Source organism: Genypterus blacodes, unplaced genomic scaffold, assembly GCF_046128005.1.
Source record: "Genypterus blacodes isolate CSIRO-AG114 ecotype Tasmania unplaced genomic scaffold, CSIRO-AGI_Gbla_v1 ptg000152l_1, whole genome shotgun sequence".
NCBI lineage: Eukaryota > Metazoa > Chordata > Actinopteri > Ophidiiformes > Ophidiidae > Genypterus > Genypterus blacodes.
Window position 1 is genome coordinate 774,170 of NW_027466954.1, and position 17,302 is coordinate 791,471.

Here is a 17,302-nt window from a genome sequence, read left to right on the forward strand (position 1 = left end):
TGTGTGAGGGGGGGTAAGTGCAGGCGATTGTACTCAAAACATGATTGTATTCAAAATATTCAAATGTTCAACACAACATAGCTTTAATTTTTTTTAAATTTAGGGAACAGAGATAGATAAGACGAAATGTTTAAATGTAAAACATTTTCTATTCTGTTGTAATTGTTGTTGTTTTTTTTCCAATGCCCGACCCCACTGAGTTTCCTTTTGTGGTTAAACGCCGTAAGTCGCACCCGGCCCTAACGTGTCTTATCCAGGTAAGGAGCTATAAGCTGATTGGTCCTCTGTGGGGGTGGGGCTAATAATCTACAGATTGTGTAGGTGTGTGTGTGTGTGTGTGCGTGTATAAAGTATAATGAGGGTATCAGACAGTGTTATTGTTGTCTTCTGTCATTAACTCTGAATGCCTTTCACCTCATCTGCCCCCCACCACACACACACACACACACACAGAGTAACCCAGTGACCTTCGACCTCAGCTTAAAGGGAAACCAAGGACACTCACTTCTCAAGGAAAAAATAACAAATCTCCCCTGAATTCTGTATCTTTCTATGTTGCTCGTTTTCTGTTATTTTGTGAAAAGCATTTTTTTAAGCCCGAGACAAAAAATTATTCAGGGATTTTTTTATTTAACAACTTCAAAATCACAATAAAATATAAACAATAAAAAAAAATATTGCACTAGTGTGTTTGTGTGTGTTTGTGTGTGTGTGTTTGCGGTGGTTGTCAGTCTCTTCTTAATGTTGACCCTCGTGCAGCTTCATCACCAGGTCCCGGATCTCCCTTCTCTTCTGCCGCACTTGTTGCCGCAGAAACCAATTGTCCAGTCTCAAAGGCAAGTCAAAGTTCACCACAGGGTTCTGGGAGAGCCAATCAGAAAGCCTGGTTTAGCCCTCATGTGAATTTATGACGTGAAAATGATCAAAGAATAAGATTTTACCTTGAGGAAGCTCTCCACATACTGCAGCAGGTAGAGGCCGCAGTCGCTGCTGTTGTCCTGCAGGGGGACTCTGCAGTTTGTGCTCCTTGTGCTGTCCGGCGTGAAGAGGCGGGGCGTCCCCCTCCGGACCTCCCACTCCACCTGCAGGTAGCTGGAGGACAGGTGGGCGGAGTCAAAAGAAGACTGTCAGGGTTCAGGCAGATTTTGAGCAGAATTTCCAAGATCTTAAACTAAATTCACAACTCTAAACTTCCTGGCTCTTCCAAAGGCAACATCACTATGGTGACACACATCGACACAACGGGAGTCGACTAAGGGCTCTATCTTTATTCTCATCCGATCATAGAGAGATAAGAGGCATCTCATCGCCCTTATTTCCTCTCTCCTTGGCCCTTGCGTGAGCTGGAAATCGATCTGGTCCTTCCTCATGAAGAATGCTGTAATCCTCTTAATTGGGGTGGAGGCTTCCTGGAGGAGGCTTTAGTGGACGAGGACACAAAAGACAATCCTACCGAAAAACGCAGCCATCAGCGCCTCCGTTAGTGCCTCGTGCAGAATTAGTACTTACTCACGTAGCAGCTTACAGACGTTCTCGTGGTACGACAGCTTGAGCGAGTCCATGACCAGGATGCACGGCCTGGAGAGGGCGGACGAAAGGAAACAAGCCGTGAGGAACTCCAGCCACACGTTCAGTGGATGCGATGGGCGAAGGAAAGAGGAAGGAGGCCCATTTCAGCCTCTTCCATCCTGAACACTCACCTCTTCACAACTGTGTCCTTCTTCCACCCCTGCTGTGTGCACTCCTGTAAAGACACAACACAAACAACAAACAACTGAGGCTCATTTACGTTTGAAACTAGAGAATGACCCCAAACTGGACCACAGGGAGGCCCAGGCAGGATCATGAGTAGTGCTGCGTTACCGGCGGCTGCTGTGATCTCAGGCCCAAGACTCGTTTGCCCTCCTCTCGCTCTGAATACACACAAAAACACAACACAATCAGCTGCACATGTTCACTGTGACGACGTAAAGAGCAGCCCTGAAGTTCTGAAAGAATCAAACAATATTGCTTGTTTTATTTTAGACATACAGAGCAGCCGGGGTCGGTCTCAGTTTGCTCACCTGCCGGGCTCTTCTGCCTGCTGTTGTGCTCCTGGACTGGGCTCTGAAACTCCTCGTACTGGGCCTCCTCCAGGCCCGGGAAGCAAACCACCACCAGGTACCAGTGAGCTCTGGAGAGCACGACAGCAGGGACACAGAAACAAGGGTGTTAGTTCCACGCTGTTACATCCCTGTTTGGCTTTATCAGTTAAGGTCTGTGTGTTCAGACTGTTCACGTTTCAGGTGTTTCTGCTCTTCCTCAAATGAAGCCTTTGAGTTGATGAATGTTTGTTGTGAAATCCCACAAATTTCCAAAAGCGTCCCACATTTTTGTTGCACACAGACTGAAACCAACACTTCCTCTTACTCTTGATTGACAGGCACGAATAGGAAATCTTTGGTGAAAATGTCCACATGGCGCGTCCACGTCTTCACCCTCTGGTGCCGTGTGTGACGATCCCTGACGGAAGAAGAAGCAGATTAGGAGTTACCGCAGAAGTTCCTTAAATCATCTAAACTCATAATGAAAACCATTTGTGGTTGGAGTTGCTGATGAATAGAATCAAACTCAGAGAAGATGTAGCCTTTGCCTGTCACCCTGTTTTAAAACACAACTCTTCAAAAATACATTTTCACACGGTGTGTGTAGTTTCCTTACGGGACAGACGGCGCGTCGTCTTCGCCCGCTGCTCGCCGTCTGCTCAGCTGCTTGAAGAAGAAACTGCTGAAGACGTGACTTCGCTCAGCTACAGCGCCCCCTACTCCCTCCAGGAGAAGGTACCTGCAGCAGGAGAGCAAAGCCCAGGGTCTCAAACTGAGCAAATGTCCGTCTGTTCCATTGTTGAGTATGTGAAGAGTTTGTTAGTTTGTTTGTCCTTTTTCTTTAATAGCAGACGGACTGACTTGAGGTAGAAGTCGATGATGACGTCGTTGAGGAACTCTCCGTTGTCCAGGCAGTCCAGGTCCTCTTTGGTCACTGTGATCCGGCCTTTACAGGGCGGTGCTGGGTACTGGATCAACCTGGTACACACACACACACACACACACACACACACACACACACACACACACACACACACACACACACACACACACACACACACACACACACACACACACACACACACACACACACACACACACCCACACACCCACACACACACACACACACACACACACACACAAGATGATGAAGCACTGCCTGGACAAATACTGCTCCTGTCTGAAAACGTATCTCTGACCAGCAGATCCAGATCAGAGCGATCCGGATCCAATGGTAGTGAGTGTTTTGATTTGAAGGCTGGCTGTACCGTCCTCAGTCTCTGCTACCATCTAGTGGTAACCTAGTGTTAATACAGTACAAGCAGTCTGAATGGTTGTCTAGAACTTGAACATAATGTTTATGTCATAACTTTAAAAGGATGAAACAGATCCACCTTATGATCGACTATAAAGTTCCTTCACCCACAACCCACCTAGCCGGCCGGCCTTTACACCAAAACACAAACCGAGGCAGAAGCTTGACCTCCTTGGCAGAGGTACTGTAGTATTTTCAGTCGTACCTGCTGGGAAACTGCTGCAGGCTGGAGGACGGTCTGTGTCCTCTGATGGGTTTGCTTGGACTCTGCTTCTGCTGAGAGAGGAGGAGGACGATTTGGAACAGAGGAGGAAAGAAGACGAAGAGACAAAGAGACAAGAAAATGGGAAGTATGAGAGAAAGAAGGAAAGTAGGAGAGGTGGCAGAGGAAGACCACATGAGATGACCGCACTCCTCCTCTGGGCTTACCCGGCAGTGTCCTAGCAGCCTGAGGAGGTGCTGATCCATGGGAGGAGGACAGCTGTGAAGGAGCAGCAGCCCCTCGGCCCAGTCTACGGAGGAGCAGGGCCCACCAGAGCAGGAGGAAGAAGTGTAGCCCTTCCTGTACTCCTCCATGTCCAGGATGGAGGAGAGCAGGGCGGCCTGGAGCTCCTGCAGCTGCTCCTTCAACACCAGCAGAAGGAAGCAGCACCATGGGTCTGAAAGAACCCAGGAGGAGGCGTTACAGTCAGCCAGCCTTTAACCAGTTAGTGCCCCCCTGAGGCAGCAATGCACATTACACCAGAAAACATAATCCGTGTCTTTATATAAGATAAAGCAAAGTGAGATAAGTCACCAGAGGCCATGGCCGGCTGGATGACTGACAGCTCCCTGTGCAGCATTCTGGCCTGGGCATCAGTCAGCCACAGAAACAGTAAGGAGGGGGCGGGGCCTTCCCAGTCGGCTAGGAGAGTCCCATCTTGGGCCACGGCCCCATCCCAGAGGCCGTAACCCCGAACCTGAGAGGCCACTGTGGTCACATCGCCCTCCTCCACTCCTGATAGAGAGAGAGAGGGAGAGAGAGAGACACAGAGACAGAGAGAGAGAGAGAGAGAGAGAGAGAGAGAGGGAGAGAGAATCTACGTAAGATCATTATGATAATTATGAAGCTGTCTTGTGATCTCTCAAAATGAATTCCATCTTGTTACCTTTCAGAGGAAGACTGATGCCATTTTCAGTAATCTAGGCAGAGTAAAAGAGAGAGAGAGAAGCTTTAAAAATGGGTGAAAACAGAGAGCTGGAACATTTTCATGCCCTTAGTTAAACTTGTTCAGCATTCAAGACTCAAATGGTGAACCAAGTGTGGATTCATAACACATCAGCTTAATGTCCGTTCACCTTTATCTTCCCGTTGGCATCGACGCACGTCAGGCCGGTGTGAAGCGAAATGAAGTCCAGCTGCAGGAAAGGAGGCAGCGGCCATTCTTCTCCTCCCCCTGCAGCTCTGGGAACAGGAAGAGGTTTTCCAGCCTGGTCCCCCTTCAAAAACAACAGCACAGCTTTCAGCCACACTGCAGCTTCTTTATCTACTCCATCACAGATTAGAAGAACATGATTCTGGATGTGTATAGAACAGAAACCCTGTAAACCCCACAGGTAGAAACCATCTGTGTTGTGCTCCGGCCATCTCTAACCTGTTTCTGTTCTGATTTCTGGTTTTTCAAAACTAAATCCTCCTCCAGTGCATGGCTGCTTTCTGCCCCCTTCTTTTCTCCACCTCCTTCATCTTCACTCTCCTCTTCCTCCTCACTTGACAGCACAACTAGAAGAGGACATGAAAGAGGAACAGAGGGGAAAGAAGCACCCTAATCTCAGGTCTGTTTCCACTGCAAATACTTCAATCAGACAAAATCAGCCATTACTACTACGGTCCTTACTGGGCTCTGAGGAGGACTTGGTCTGTTTGGGTCTCTTCATTCTTTGGTGTACGGACAGAGACCTGCTGTACGTCCTCCTCTCTTTGAACTCCCTCCACCTCTGCCTCTCCGTCTCCCTCTGATCGTCCCTGAGGTCTCTGCTGGTGGACAGTAAGGGCGTCCTGTTGAGGCTCCTGTCCTGCCTCTGGCTCGGCGAAAGAGTGGTGGACACCACATAGGAAAGGGAGACGGGTTGTTTCTGAGAGTTTGAGGAAAGAAATGTGTCCCCTGAGGTTTTGTTTCTTGTTTTGGTCGGTGAGACAAAGTCCTGGTCTGATGAGGCTCCGGGGGACGGGGTCTTGATCAGGTGGTCACACTTGGTCCACGCTCTCTGAAAGAACACAGTCACATTATCACACACTAATTGGGGGCTGATCCTTCACCTCACGGCCCACAGCGCTCCTCCTCTCACCTCAGGACTGTCCCATTTGGTCCCGTCCCTCCTGGACTCATCCTGCCTCCATGTGTTCTCTGGTGAGAATGAAGAACTAAAATTCCCAGGATGCTCTTCATCTCGCAGCTTAGCCAGTAAATCCACAGATTTAACAGAGATGTTTCTGTTTGGCTGGGCTGAAATCGGTCAAAAATGATAATTATTATACAATTGTCATCAGATCCACATTGTTCCTGGCTTCATCTATCACCAAAGTGTTCATTTAATGTTGTATTTATACAGAAAGATAAACAGAACCTGTGAAATCAGAAGTGCTCCTCTTCATCGGGGGGGAGAGAGGCTCCAGGGTCTCAGTCAGCCTGTCTGACGCTCTCTTAGGACGCCATCTACAGGACAGGAAACAAAGTTACAATATTGACAATGAACAGAAATGTTTATGAATCATTTTCCTGCATATTTGACACGTGTGTGACCACCTCCTAAATCCTCTACCCTTTTATTAATGAATTGCTTAGTAAATAAAAACAAGGAAACATAAATGTGAACATACCCATTTGTGAAACAAGAAGAGGGCTGGCCAGTTGTTCTGTGTTGTGATTGGCTGTTCCATGTGCCCTGTGCGGTCTGATTGGCTGATGACTCAGCAGAAGCCGCTTTCCTCGGCTGGTTGAGTCCGAGCAGAGTTCTGACCTTGGCGCTAAACTGAGGCGGTGACCTGAAGGTTTACAAATATAAAACAAGTCAAATGATGTTTATACACCAATACATTGGCTTAAAAAGATTGCCAAAATAATAGACTTTATAAGTACTTCTAAGTAAATTTTGAAAAACAAAAATATGAAAAAAAAAATTAATTTTTTACATTTCATAGATAAATATAAAATAAAATATACACACAATAAAATCGTCATAAATATAATTCATAGATTTAAAATTAATGTATAAATCATATTTGCAAACTGAAGAGCAGTGAAAAAGGCTACAAGGCATTTACAGGTGAGAATAAATGTGTTTGGCTGTAGAAACAATATCTGACCTCAGTAATCATCAAAGTCCATACAAACCTCTGTGTGTGTGTTGCAGAGCTCAGTCCATGCCCAGAATGCATTCTGTCAGCGCCACCATTTCGGGGCTCATCCCAGTAACTCTGCAGTGAAAACAAGACAGCCATAAAATAAATATGACGGCCATCAAACTACTGGGATTAAATAATAACAACGCCAAAGTATTTAACTGTTAAAGTAAACCGGAACCTCCATAAAACAGATACAGACAGTTATTCCAATCTAACTGAACTAATGGGTTAGTTATTCCACCTTAATATAGCCCACAGGTGAGTCCTACCACCTTAACGCCATGGACATGTTACTTACTCCATCTGAACAGATCAGACAGGTTATTTATTCCATTTTAAGAGAGAGGAAAGGTTAGTAACAGCACCTGAATGTGTGCAGGGGAGTTCTGAAGGCGAGACAGAGGAGACAACATGTGCAGGGGACTGGACTCATCACCTGCAGGCTGTTTCTTCTTGGGAATTTTGAAGGGAGACGCCATGCTGAGAACAGAAACACAGTGAGACAAAGCTGGACATTACACGACCTCCTCCCTTATTCCGCTGAAATGTGAAGTTTAGCTGAAGAGGAATGCTGTCAGAATATAGTAAACTGTATATTTTTAATATTGTTGTTATTTCATTGGTCACTCGTGCGCCGTATTTAGCAGGAGATGACAAAGTTCCGTACGCGATGTTCGGTCATAATCCACGTCATAACCACTACAGCTGAAAAATGATTACAGTTAGAATTCAATACTTTCTACATGGGAATTGGCAAACCGTTCACTGCGAGCCTGCTAAACATGGACATTGGGGGTGAAAGATTCAACACAATGCACGGGAAAATGTACTTAATACAGTTCATATTGACATAAATCTAAACAAGCTCTCTTTAAGAAGGTACGAGATTAAATATTACAGACACCTTGGGCTCCTGCTAGCGGAGGTAGCTCGCCGGCTAGCCAATTAGCTGGCTTATAGTTGTCAGACGCCAAGGAAACTCATGGCGGAACGGCTGTTTACTGCCCGATAAGAAAAACAGCAGAAATGCATTTAAAAACGCATTTAAATGGTGTCCGTCTGAGCTGAATCTACTTTCCTGCGAAGCGCCCACTGCACAAAATGACAACAACAACGTCGTATGCTAACGTAGAGAACGTACTACGTAATTCCCCTACGTAATGTAGTTCTTCTTCTTGGGCGTCTTGGTTTAGTCAGAAATTAAGGAAATCGCTCACTACCGCCCCACAGTGATAGAAATTATGTACTAACACAAACATTCGACAAACATTTCAAATCATCATGCTGATTTTGAGTGATTGCGTGAAGTGAAGTACATTTATAGAGGTAATAATCTACGGAAGTACAATTTATGGTACTATTTAGCACTTTCATGGTCTCATACTATACACAATATAGATTTAATGTTTCAGAAATGGCTATCATCATATATAAAACGTGTACTTATCTGCATAAATATATCAGGACTGGAGTGATTCCAGATTTTTGGACTTAATGTATATCAATATTGAATTTAAGACATCATTTGCAGCTTCCTGTAAACTCCCAACACACAAAATATGCAGCATGAAGTTTCTATTCCCTTCATTTAGTATGCCCAATATCTTTTGCCAGAGCAAAGCACCCTTCTGCATGAATGGAAGAGCAATTTTCTTTCCGCTGTCCTCTTCTGGAATGAAAGATCACAATTAAGACTAAAATATTTTATTGTATCAGTAAAGGTGAACAGAAGGCACACTTACATACATCTGAGGACAGACATCACACCGGTGTCAGTAATCCTTCTCCTGCCCCCCCCATTTATAACATCTTGATCTTATAGCAAAATATACCATCACACCTTTTGTTTTATATATGCATCATATAGCTGCGACTCCAAGCAGAAGGCCCAACCCAGAGGCTGAAATTAGGATGCAATACAGTAGCAGGTAACTCATACACTGTCAAGCAAACGCAGCCTTTAGCAAAAATATATTCATATATAATTATATACCTTTTCTAGACATTGAAACAAATAAACTATACAAAATGCAGGTGAGCCTTTTGACAGAAAGTCCATACTTAATAGATGATTAATAGTGGCAGTATTACAGAATCAAAAATAGAAGCAGTACCTTTGTCATACAACAGTTATAAGAAAATGTTACACATCCATATAGCGCCAAAAATATTAGCTCTGAACACAAAAAGTACTGGAGACGTTTCAGGATGCATACGCTGAGGAACAGGAAAACTTCTGCAAAAACACACGTGTGTCCCTTTCCAGCTGGAGCGTAGAAATCAATTGCTTAGGAGTCAGAGACGCCACACGGCTGCTAGTTTTTGGTGTGAAATGCAGATCCCAGAGTTCACACAGAGGAGGACGCCTCGCAGTAAATGCAGAAAGGTTTTTGGGATTTTGACCAAAAAGGGTTTGGCAAAGTACGGAATTTAGAAATAAAAAGATGCTACACAGTGGAAAATTCAGGCCAAACTTATTCTGTATTTCCAATTTATTTAACTTTGGTACAAGAGCACTGGTTGAGCCTTGTGAGACATCTTTCTGCCCTGAACGTTCCACTTTATGTGAGAAAAGTGTGATGGGAACCTCAGTGCTCCATGACGCTAAATGGTTTGGATTTTAGTCTCTATAAAGTTAGGAAATCTGAGAAGGACTTAAGTCCCTTAATGGTCACGCCTTCGTAGGCAGACGCCCCTGAAATGGGTCAAAGCGATACGTTTCATGTCTCAGGCACAGCTTCAAGAGATGCATGTGTGCGGTTACGTGGCAGGAAGAATGGATCAGGACCCCAACCTCAAGCTTTCCTTGTCAAAGTGAAACTGGCTGCTCCTGAGTTCAGAGTGGGAAACACACAAGGACCTCCAGACAGGCGAGACTAAATCAGAAATACACAAGATTAACGTTTCTGCTCGAACCGTCCCAGAGATTCATATCAGACTTTCATCTTTGTGGCCAGGAGAAACATTTTGCAAAGATAAACGCATTCATGAAGTGGCTACAGGCTGAGAGCTCAAACTGTGCTGAGAGACATTAGGTCGATCCGGTTATGTACATGGCGGTGTGCGGGCTGGTAAGGCTAGTAGGGGTAGCTGTCGGGGAATGCCAGGCCCTGGACGCACTGCTCGCCTCCGTCGGACGGGTAAGGCCCCTCCTCCTCGTAGCTGAGCAGAGGGGGGAGCGCATCCTCCTCGCTGGCGGGGATCAGGCTCTCCGGCTCCACCTTCAGCCTCGGCCGCTGGTTGTCTGGGAACGCCAAGGAGAAAAGGGCCTCGGGGTCGCATACGAACTTGTAGACGTACCTCTCCCCAGCCACCTGCAGGGGGAGCCAGAGTTGAGAAGTTATTTGAGTTCCCAAAGACGATTCCTCTCATGAATAAATGAGCCTGCAGTAACCAAAGCTGGCGGACATGTGCACGCACTACTTGGGAGTCAATCGCCCTGATGGTGGCGCTATAACAGCTGTGTAACACGTAGAACAGATAGAGTGTGGCGGATGATCTGCTGTTACCTTCTGCATGATGCCCTTCTCGTAGTAATACCTCAGGGACCGACTCAGCTTGTCATAATTCATGGCCGGCCGATTCTTCTGGATCCCCCACAGCCGAGCCACCTACACACACACATTTGTAAATCACTCTACATTAACACATTTGTAAATCCCGTATCACCACGTGCTTATTTGTTACAAGTTCTTTTACAAATGTCCACATTTATGTTGAAGTTTAAAATTTGCCCTTTGTAAGACTCCTTCACTGACCTCCTCGGGGTCGATGAGCTTGAACTCCATGTTGCGCCCCGTCCAGATGATCAGGTGCGCGTTGGCCTGATTGTCCAGCAGCGTGACCAGGAACTGCCAGAGCTGCAGCGAGCCGCGGCGCTGGTACGGCAGAGCCTCTTGCTTCACTTTAGCTGTGTGGAGAAAGTGACGGACATGCTGGTAAATACACGAGACTCTGGAGGAAACGGATCGCTGGAACCCACGATGACTAAAGCATCAATGCTGGAGGATTCAGCAGACATTTGAATTTGGGAAAATGCTCATGATCCATGCTTTACCTTCCAGTCGTTCTGGTACGACACAGGCGTCATCGTAGTACAGAAGTGGCTCTCTGTCATGAGCAAATCCTGTGGTGCAAGAAATAAAATACAGTCAAACTTTATTCTACGTCGACTCTCTTCTCATGAAGCCAAAAACACACACATACACACTCACCGATGTTATTCTGATACAGGACTGACGACTTTCCAAATGATGACTGACAGGTTTGAAGCTCTGAAACACAGAACAGCAAAGACTTAACACAGTGAACGGGCTGAGCAAAGCCTCTTTGGCCATGAGGAGACCCAGAAATGACACAAACAAGGAATCACACACACCTGAGTCAAAGCCAAAGTCTCTTGGCTCCTGTTTGATGGACAGAGGGTGGAACGTGGTGGTCTTGGGCGGGCCGGGACCCGGGCCCGCAGGCACCGGTTCTGGGTATCGCGGGTCCACCAGCTCCTGCTTGAAACCCTGAGGGCCGCGGGGCACCAGGGGCTCCGACAGGTGGCGCTGGTACTGAGGTCTGCCGTCGCAGCTGGAGGAAGGATAGGAGGCGCCGGCTGCTTTCTGCTGTGGGAGGAAAGACAAGCAGGGCTCCGACAGCTGCCGGTGAAACCTGAAACAGAGCACAGTCTCATTATTGTCCCAGTATTTGGTCATTGGGCCATGAGAAATATGGATAGATTTGGGGAAATGAAGATGATCAATACGTCAAGAGCTCCTAGATTCTGGACCCGGACCTCGTCCACACTAACCTTTGTTCGGGGGCGAAAGATCCACCGGGGCAGCCGATGGGGGGGTGGGGCACGGCAAAGTGCTGGCTCTGGTTGGCCTGTGGAAGGCTGTGGTGGTGGGGGGGTCTCGGGGAGGGTACGTGGCTGGGGGGGCCGTTGCTGGCCAGCTGGCGGGCAGAGGGTTGTAGCTGCCTCTGTACATGTGGAGGTCTGGCAGGGTGGGCGGAGCCACACTGCAAGTCTGCTGCGGAGGTTGGAGTCAGTGGACTGATCCCAGTGGGTTCATTGTCATAGGCACTGCGCACACACACAAGAGACAAGAGTGTGAAGGAACCCGACTATTCACTGCTTACCCAAGAACATTTATTCAGATCAGTGGAGGACAACATTGGTCAAAGAGCAGCACCAACCTGTAACTGTAAAGGCACGTGTCAGTGTGAGGGGTTCTGCAGGGAGACAGGTCTGTGGAGGGCCGGGGCTCCCGCTTCACTTTGCTGACAGATTGTCCATGAAACATCACTGCAAACACACACACACAAAAACATTATGAATAAGTAGTTCACGTTGGCTAAAACAGAGGGTGTGATGCCCGTCTCTCTGTAATGGCAGCATTCAACGATTTCATTACATTTTATGGTTTCTTTGCAATCAAACATTTGCACACTGAGTCACCATTATTACATTTCCAGTGGATGCTCTGTGTGTGTGTGTGTGTGTACTTACAGTAAACGTAAAGCTCATGTATATTGCGGTAAGACAAGGATTAGACAGATTACCCAAACGAGGCTTCAGCCCCCCCCCCTAACATTGGTCTATAGATCTGTAGTATTGATCATCAAACCTGATCGTTGTGCTTGAGCAGGAGACAGAAACCCAGCCTGTCTCTGTTTGTCCCTGTCTGTCTGATCAAAGTCTTCCTGGAAAAGCACATATCCTGCAGTCACGGTGTCGTTAGCACAATGCAGTGACGACACCACACTGGTGGTTTCCATCCAGTGCGCTGCTGCAGTCGGCTTTATTGTTTGTATTTGACATCTTGGCAGCCATCAAACAGCAATAAAAGAGCTGCAGTACGTGTTTGGAAACGGCACCCAGTGTTCCATTTCCTGCTTTATCTGTGACATCATCATATTAGAGTACAGTTACTATCTCTCGTCCAGAGTCATTTTTATTGCCCATCATTTCCTGGACCCCATGACTATCATCGGTTAACTGGCACGATTCCACTGTTGGATCGTTACAGTTTTAACCCTTACAATGCCAACATACAACATCTGTCAGGCTGAGTGAGGTTGAGCTTGAGGTCAGGTGGCACTAGACATAGGGACAAAGCTCCCAGATGTTATGTAAAGGAAACTTCACCATGGATGCAACGCAATCAACATAGTTTAGTTAAAAAGAATTCAACCACAAACTGTACCCAAATCCATTTAAACTTCAGAATTTGCCTCAGTTCTACAAAGCTAAACTTCCAGACCTTTGGCTCTTTTAATCAATGCATCAGCTTTGGCCCCCGCCCCCCCAGAGGAGCCTATGTTACAAAAACCATTACAGGGACAGGAATGCGACTTGTTTACAAGACCCACTTATGTAACAGACCCAGAGCAGCAGCCTTTGTTTCAATGCTCACATGTTCACACACAGAGGTGTAATTTAAGACCTCATACACACACACACACACGTACAACAGCATCATAGTACTACTCACAGTTATTGGACTGGAAATCTGGGACAAACTGCTCATCATCAGGGACCTGGGCTGCAAGGACGGAAAAGGAAACTTTAACCTCTGCATCCAAGAAGACAGGTTAACATTCTCAGGACAAATCAGCATTAAAATACTGCTTTCAATCAAATGCAGGCACGACTACCAACATGTGCTGATATTGCTCGGTAAGAGGATCGTTCCTTTCTCACCTTCTGCGATCCATATTTCTTGGAGCCGACTAAGATCTTGAAAGAGCTCTGCAAAAGAGAGAAAGACCAAATCCTTAAAAATTGATTAAAAATAACAGGATTAATTAGAGTAAGTATTCAACTGAACAATGACTACACGGCTCAATTGAGTGAATAATGTTACAGTCACTACGCAGCTCATGCAGATAGAAACCTGACTGACTACAATACTAACTGGCAAATTCACTTATCTACACAAACATGTGATCTTCAAGGGCTTCATTGTCAATCAGACTGTGTTTGATCAGTTTCACAATTCCTCATCATAAGAGCCAAAATGTACTTTGGTAATCTTTCATTTTTGTTTAGATTATCAGTCAAAAAGGTAGAAACCCCAGTGGTTTGTATGATTAAACCGATTGTGCATTGTGTCATAAATGAGGCACCTTCTGTGTCTTGGGCCAGCTCCGTGTCCATGAACTTCCTCTTTCTGTCGCTGAGGCATCGTTTCTCTGCTTGGACGATGTGAGATTTCTGTAGGATTAATGAAAAAATTGCAGGTGAACATGAAGTTAAGCCAAACAAATGAGGGTAAATGCATGGAAAAAAGTATCAAACTCACACTCTCTGGTACTCCAAATGGAACCTGCTGGTCATAATAGCCGTCCATGATGTAGGAGTCTTCACTCTGTGATAGTGAGTGTACGGGAGACAGATGAAGAGGGGAGGAAACCAGCAGTCAGACATTATAACACTACTCCACTCAAGCCGTATTCACTTTCTGTATGCACCATTTACACAATCAGCAATGTTATAATGGAGCCAATCACAGGCAGGGGCAGATACCAGAAGTTCTTATGAGCTTGAATGGCCCTTAACCTTGCACACCGAAGATCTAAAACAACACCTTGATGCCATTTGTCAGAAACACGTTTGAAGAGAAACCACAAAGGGGTGAAGTCAGGTGACATGTCAATACTGCCAACCTCTGCGGGTCATCAGACGGTGTGTTTGTGTTGTGACAGTGATCCGTAACTACATGTAAAACAGCTGTGATGTGAAGAGACATTCTCACTAGCACCATTTAAACCTACAACTGATCCATTCATAACACTGTCGTAAGAGTAGTTATGTTGGTAGTCCAAGAAAAAGGTTTGGATGTGTCTACATAGTCTTTTGATTGTTTGATAACTTGGGGAAAAAATCAGCCCAATGAGAATAAAAAGATTAATTTGGCTTAAGGCGTGTTTGGCCATGGAGAAATTATTTGAGAGATGTGTTCCAGGGAAACAAGTTTATTTCCCAGAATCTTTCTGAATTATTTTTCTCCTCCCTATATGTTGTATGTCTGGAACATGTCATATTTATTTACTACAAATGTCATGTATTGTTTACCTACTTTAATAGCCAAAATTTAAAGCAAATTCCACTGTAGCCAAAAAAAGCTGTTGTAATGTATTTGAAATAGTGCAAATATATCATTAACATTTTATAATTTGCCAAAAAAAAACACAAAAAAAAAACAAGTTGGATTTTTTTTCAACTATCCTGTGTTCCCGGTGTTTTTTCCATGGAACGGTGTCAAAAACATCAATCTTCATTTATGAGATTTTAATATATTTAAATTGTGTTGGACGCGGCTAAGAAAGTGTCTAGCGCACATAAAGCTAGGTCCGACAAGCTAGCTGCTTATCCAAATAAACAACGTCTTGCGCATGTTTGGATTCACGGATTTCATTTACGTCCTTAAATCACCGTAGCTCGGACTACAACGTTAAATGAGGCGGTTTGTCCGTGGACTTTGCCGTGACGTTAACTCTCCGTAACGTGGGACCTCCTTGTTTTTCTCAATGGAGTGAAACTGGAGCCCGGCGGGGGGGATGGGGAGTGTGTGTGTGTGTGTGTGTGTGTGTGTGTGTGTGTGTGTGGGGCGGAGGGGGAGGGGGGGGACGCACGGACTCGCCATTCATAAATTATCCGGAGAGCGCAGAGAAAAGCTCCCGGTGCAAACAGGCCAGAAAAAGCCGCTGCAAACGGCACCGGACGCCGTTACGATGCAGGAAAATGGACGCGCCGGAGATTTTTCCTTTCTTATAAAATGGCGTTCGCTTTTACACACATCTGGCCCCCCTCTAGCTGCTACAAACAAACCGCTGCCGTTAGCGTCTCTTTCCTCGGATAAACGCGCCCAAACGTGCATGTTTTTATAATAAGAGTGGTTGAATATGAGCTAATGACTCACGGCTGTAAGTGAAGTTCCGCGGGGAGGTTAAATCCACGCAGCTTTCCTCCCGTATTTTCCCCGCACGTCCTCGACTGTATCTCTCCTGCGGATTCTCTCAATGGAGACCTCCGAACCCCTGAAATTATAGACTGATCCTAATGCGGCCCTCTGATTGGCTGCTGATCAACGTCTATCAAACAGCCAGCCAATCCGCTATAAGGATATGCTGACGCCCGCCCCTCGTGTTTTTTATGAATGACTTCGTTTCATTCATGGATCCTCAGCGCTCTTAAAGGGCCAGAACAAAACAAACATTTACATAAGAAAGAATATCTGCATTAATCATTCTGTTCTTATTAATTATTTAGAAATGTCCTGTAAATCTGGTGTTAATGCTACTAAAATTAGAATAACACAACATATCCCAAGATGATTAATTAAATGGATATGTATTTGTAAACCACCTCTCCTATCTTATATCTTATGTCTTGTATGAATAGACGATGATTTGGATCGACCACATAAAGCATCTTCACTACTATAAAAGTAATTATATCATGGTACACACAACAATATTTGTTTTGATTACATATAGCTGCTCAACTTACATTCACACAATAATTGTTGTTGACTACAACAATGGTTGTCAGGTTGTCAGGTTGTCAGGTTGACAGGTCAGAAAGTGATAATCTGGTATTTACTATCTCTGGAACTTAGAAGTTATCGAATAGGTCATATCACTACAGTTGTTAAACCTTTTCCTTACTACCCATAAGCCAAAAAGAAGACAATCTTCATTGTTAGAACTGTGCAGATACTTTATAACTGTTAGTACATTACTTCAAAAGTGCTTTAGGCAGAAAGTCTGTAGTTTTTGGACACTTTTCAAAGTAAAAGCAATATCTTGTGTTGCTGTTGCTATGCATGCTCCTCACAAACTGCTTGATCAGCCTTCAGGAATGCCAGAACGGATCTGTGCATGATAAAAGTCCAGCCACCCGCTGAGCTCAGCAGTTCTGCTACTCATTTGCAGTGCTTCCTGTTTGTGTACATGCGCATATCACAGCCCTAAACTTTAATCTGTACTTATCACCGGATATATGGACTTTAATGTCTAAAATATGATGAATGTAGGAATTGTAGAGTGCAAGCAAGAGGTTGATTGTTTTGCTGTCATTTAATATGCAGAGGACGGTTTCACTGACATCATTTTAGACTTGTAAGATGTTTTTACTTTAACTTCAGTGACTGCAAATATACACAAGAACAATGAAATAAACTACTGACTCCTTTTCTATCAGATAACGAAAGTGTTATCTTAACAATGGCTTAACTTTGTCAGTACTGCAATATTATGAGTTAGAAGTCATAATTCAGATTTTAATGTGATGGTTTTAAATTCATAAATCTGAGATACTAAGTGAAAATGTTGCTTTACTTTGATTTAAAGGTGTATTGAGGGTCTGGTACCACTGGGGGGCTCTTGGGTCTGGGTGTCAAAGTTCTATTTGTTCCATTCAAGTGGCATCATAACCACTCAAGATTCTCAACCTGCACTTTGCTGGACACGTCCAGTACTACAACATCTCCCAGCTCATACTATTCACAAGCACGCTTTGTA

The 17,302-nt window shown here is 45.1% G+C and overlaps 2 protein-coding genes across 4 annotated transcripts; both read right to left on the minus strand.

Annotated features, from left to right (window-relative positions):
• Positions 1-153: 153 nt before the first annotated feature.
• On the minus strand, positions 154-7,927 carry senp7b (SUMO specific peptidase 7b). Of its 3 annotated transcripts, none has more exons than XM_076165955.1 (22): positions 7,689-7,927; positions 7,150-7,264; positions 6,774-6,856; positions 6,260-6,424; positions 6,007-6,095; positions 5,728-5,885; positions 5,277-5,646; positions 5,034-5,161; positions 4,738-4,878; positions 4,548-4,581; positions 4,196-4,396; positions 3,829-4,058; positions 3,605-3,675; positions 2,946-3,062; positions 2,701-2,823; positions 2,410-2,502; positions 2,064-2,173; positions 1,864-1,913; positions 1,701-1,744; positions 1,514-1,578; positions 942-1,092; positions 154-861 (listed from the first exon to the last, which is right to left on the minus strand). In XM_076165955.1, exons 2-22 carry the CDS (start codon positions 7,261-7,263, stop codon positions 849-851), a joined length of 2,550 nt encoding a protein of 849 aa, XP_076022070.1. In that variant the 5' UTR covers position 7,264; positions 7,689-7,927; the 3' UTR covers positions 154-848. The 3 variants fall into 3 exon arrangements, with proteins under 3 accessions (XP_076022070.1, XP_076022069.1, XP_076022068.1); XM_076165954.1 differs by having other exon boundaries at positions 158-861; positions 1,510-1,578; positions 3,605-3,672; XM_076165953.1 differs by having other exon boundaries at positions 159-861; positions 1,510-1,578.
• A 545-nt stretch (positions 7,928-8,472) lies between these two features.
• On the minus strand, positions 8,473-15,799 carry LOC143012683 (ETS translocation variant 5-like). The gene is made up of 13 exons (XM_076165949.1): positions 15,700-15,799; positions 14,080-14,145; positions 13,904-13,991; positions 13,479-13,526; positions 13,270-13,320; positions 11,972-12,080; positions 11,583-11,858; positions 11,163-11,443; positions 10,999-11,058; positions 10,842-10,910; positions 10,543-10,694; positions 10,294-10,395; positions 8,473-10,098 (listed from the first exon to the last, which is right to left on the minus strand). Exons 2-13 carry the CDS (start codon positions 14,125-14,127, stop codon positions 9,862-9,864), a joined length of 1,521 nt encoding a protein of 506 aa, XP_076022064.1. The 5' UTR covers positions 14,128-14,145; positions 15,700-15,799; the 3' UTR covers positions 8,473-9,861.
• Between the last annotated feature and the right edge of the window lie 1,503 nt (positions 15,800-17,302).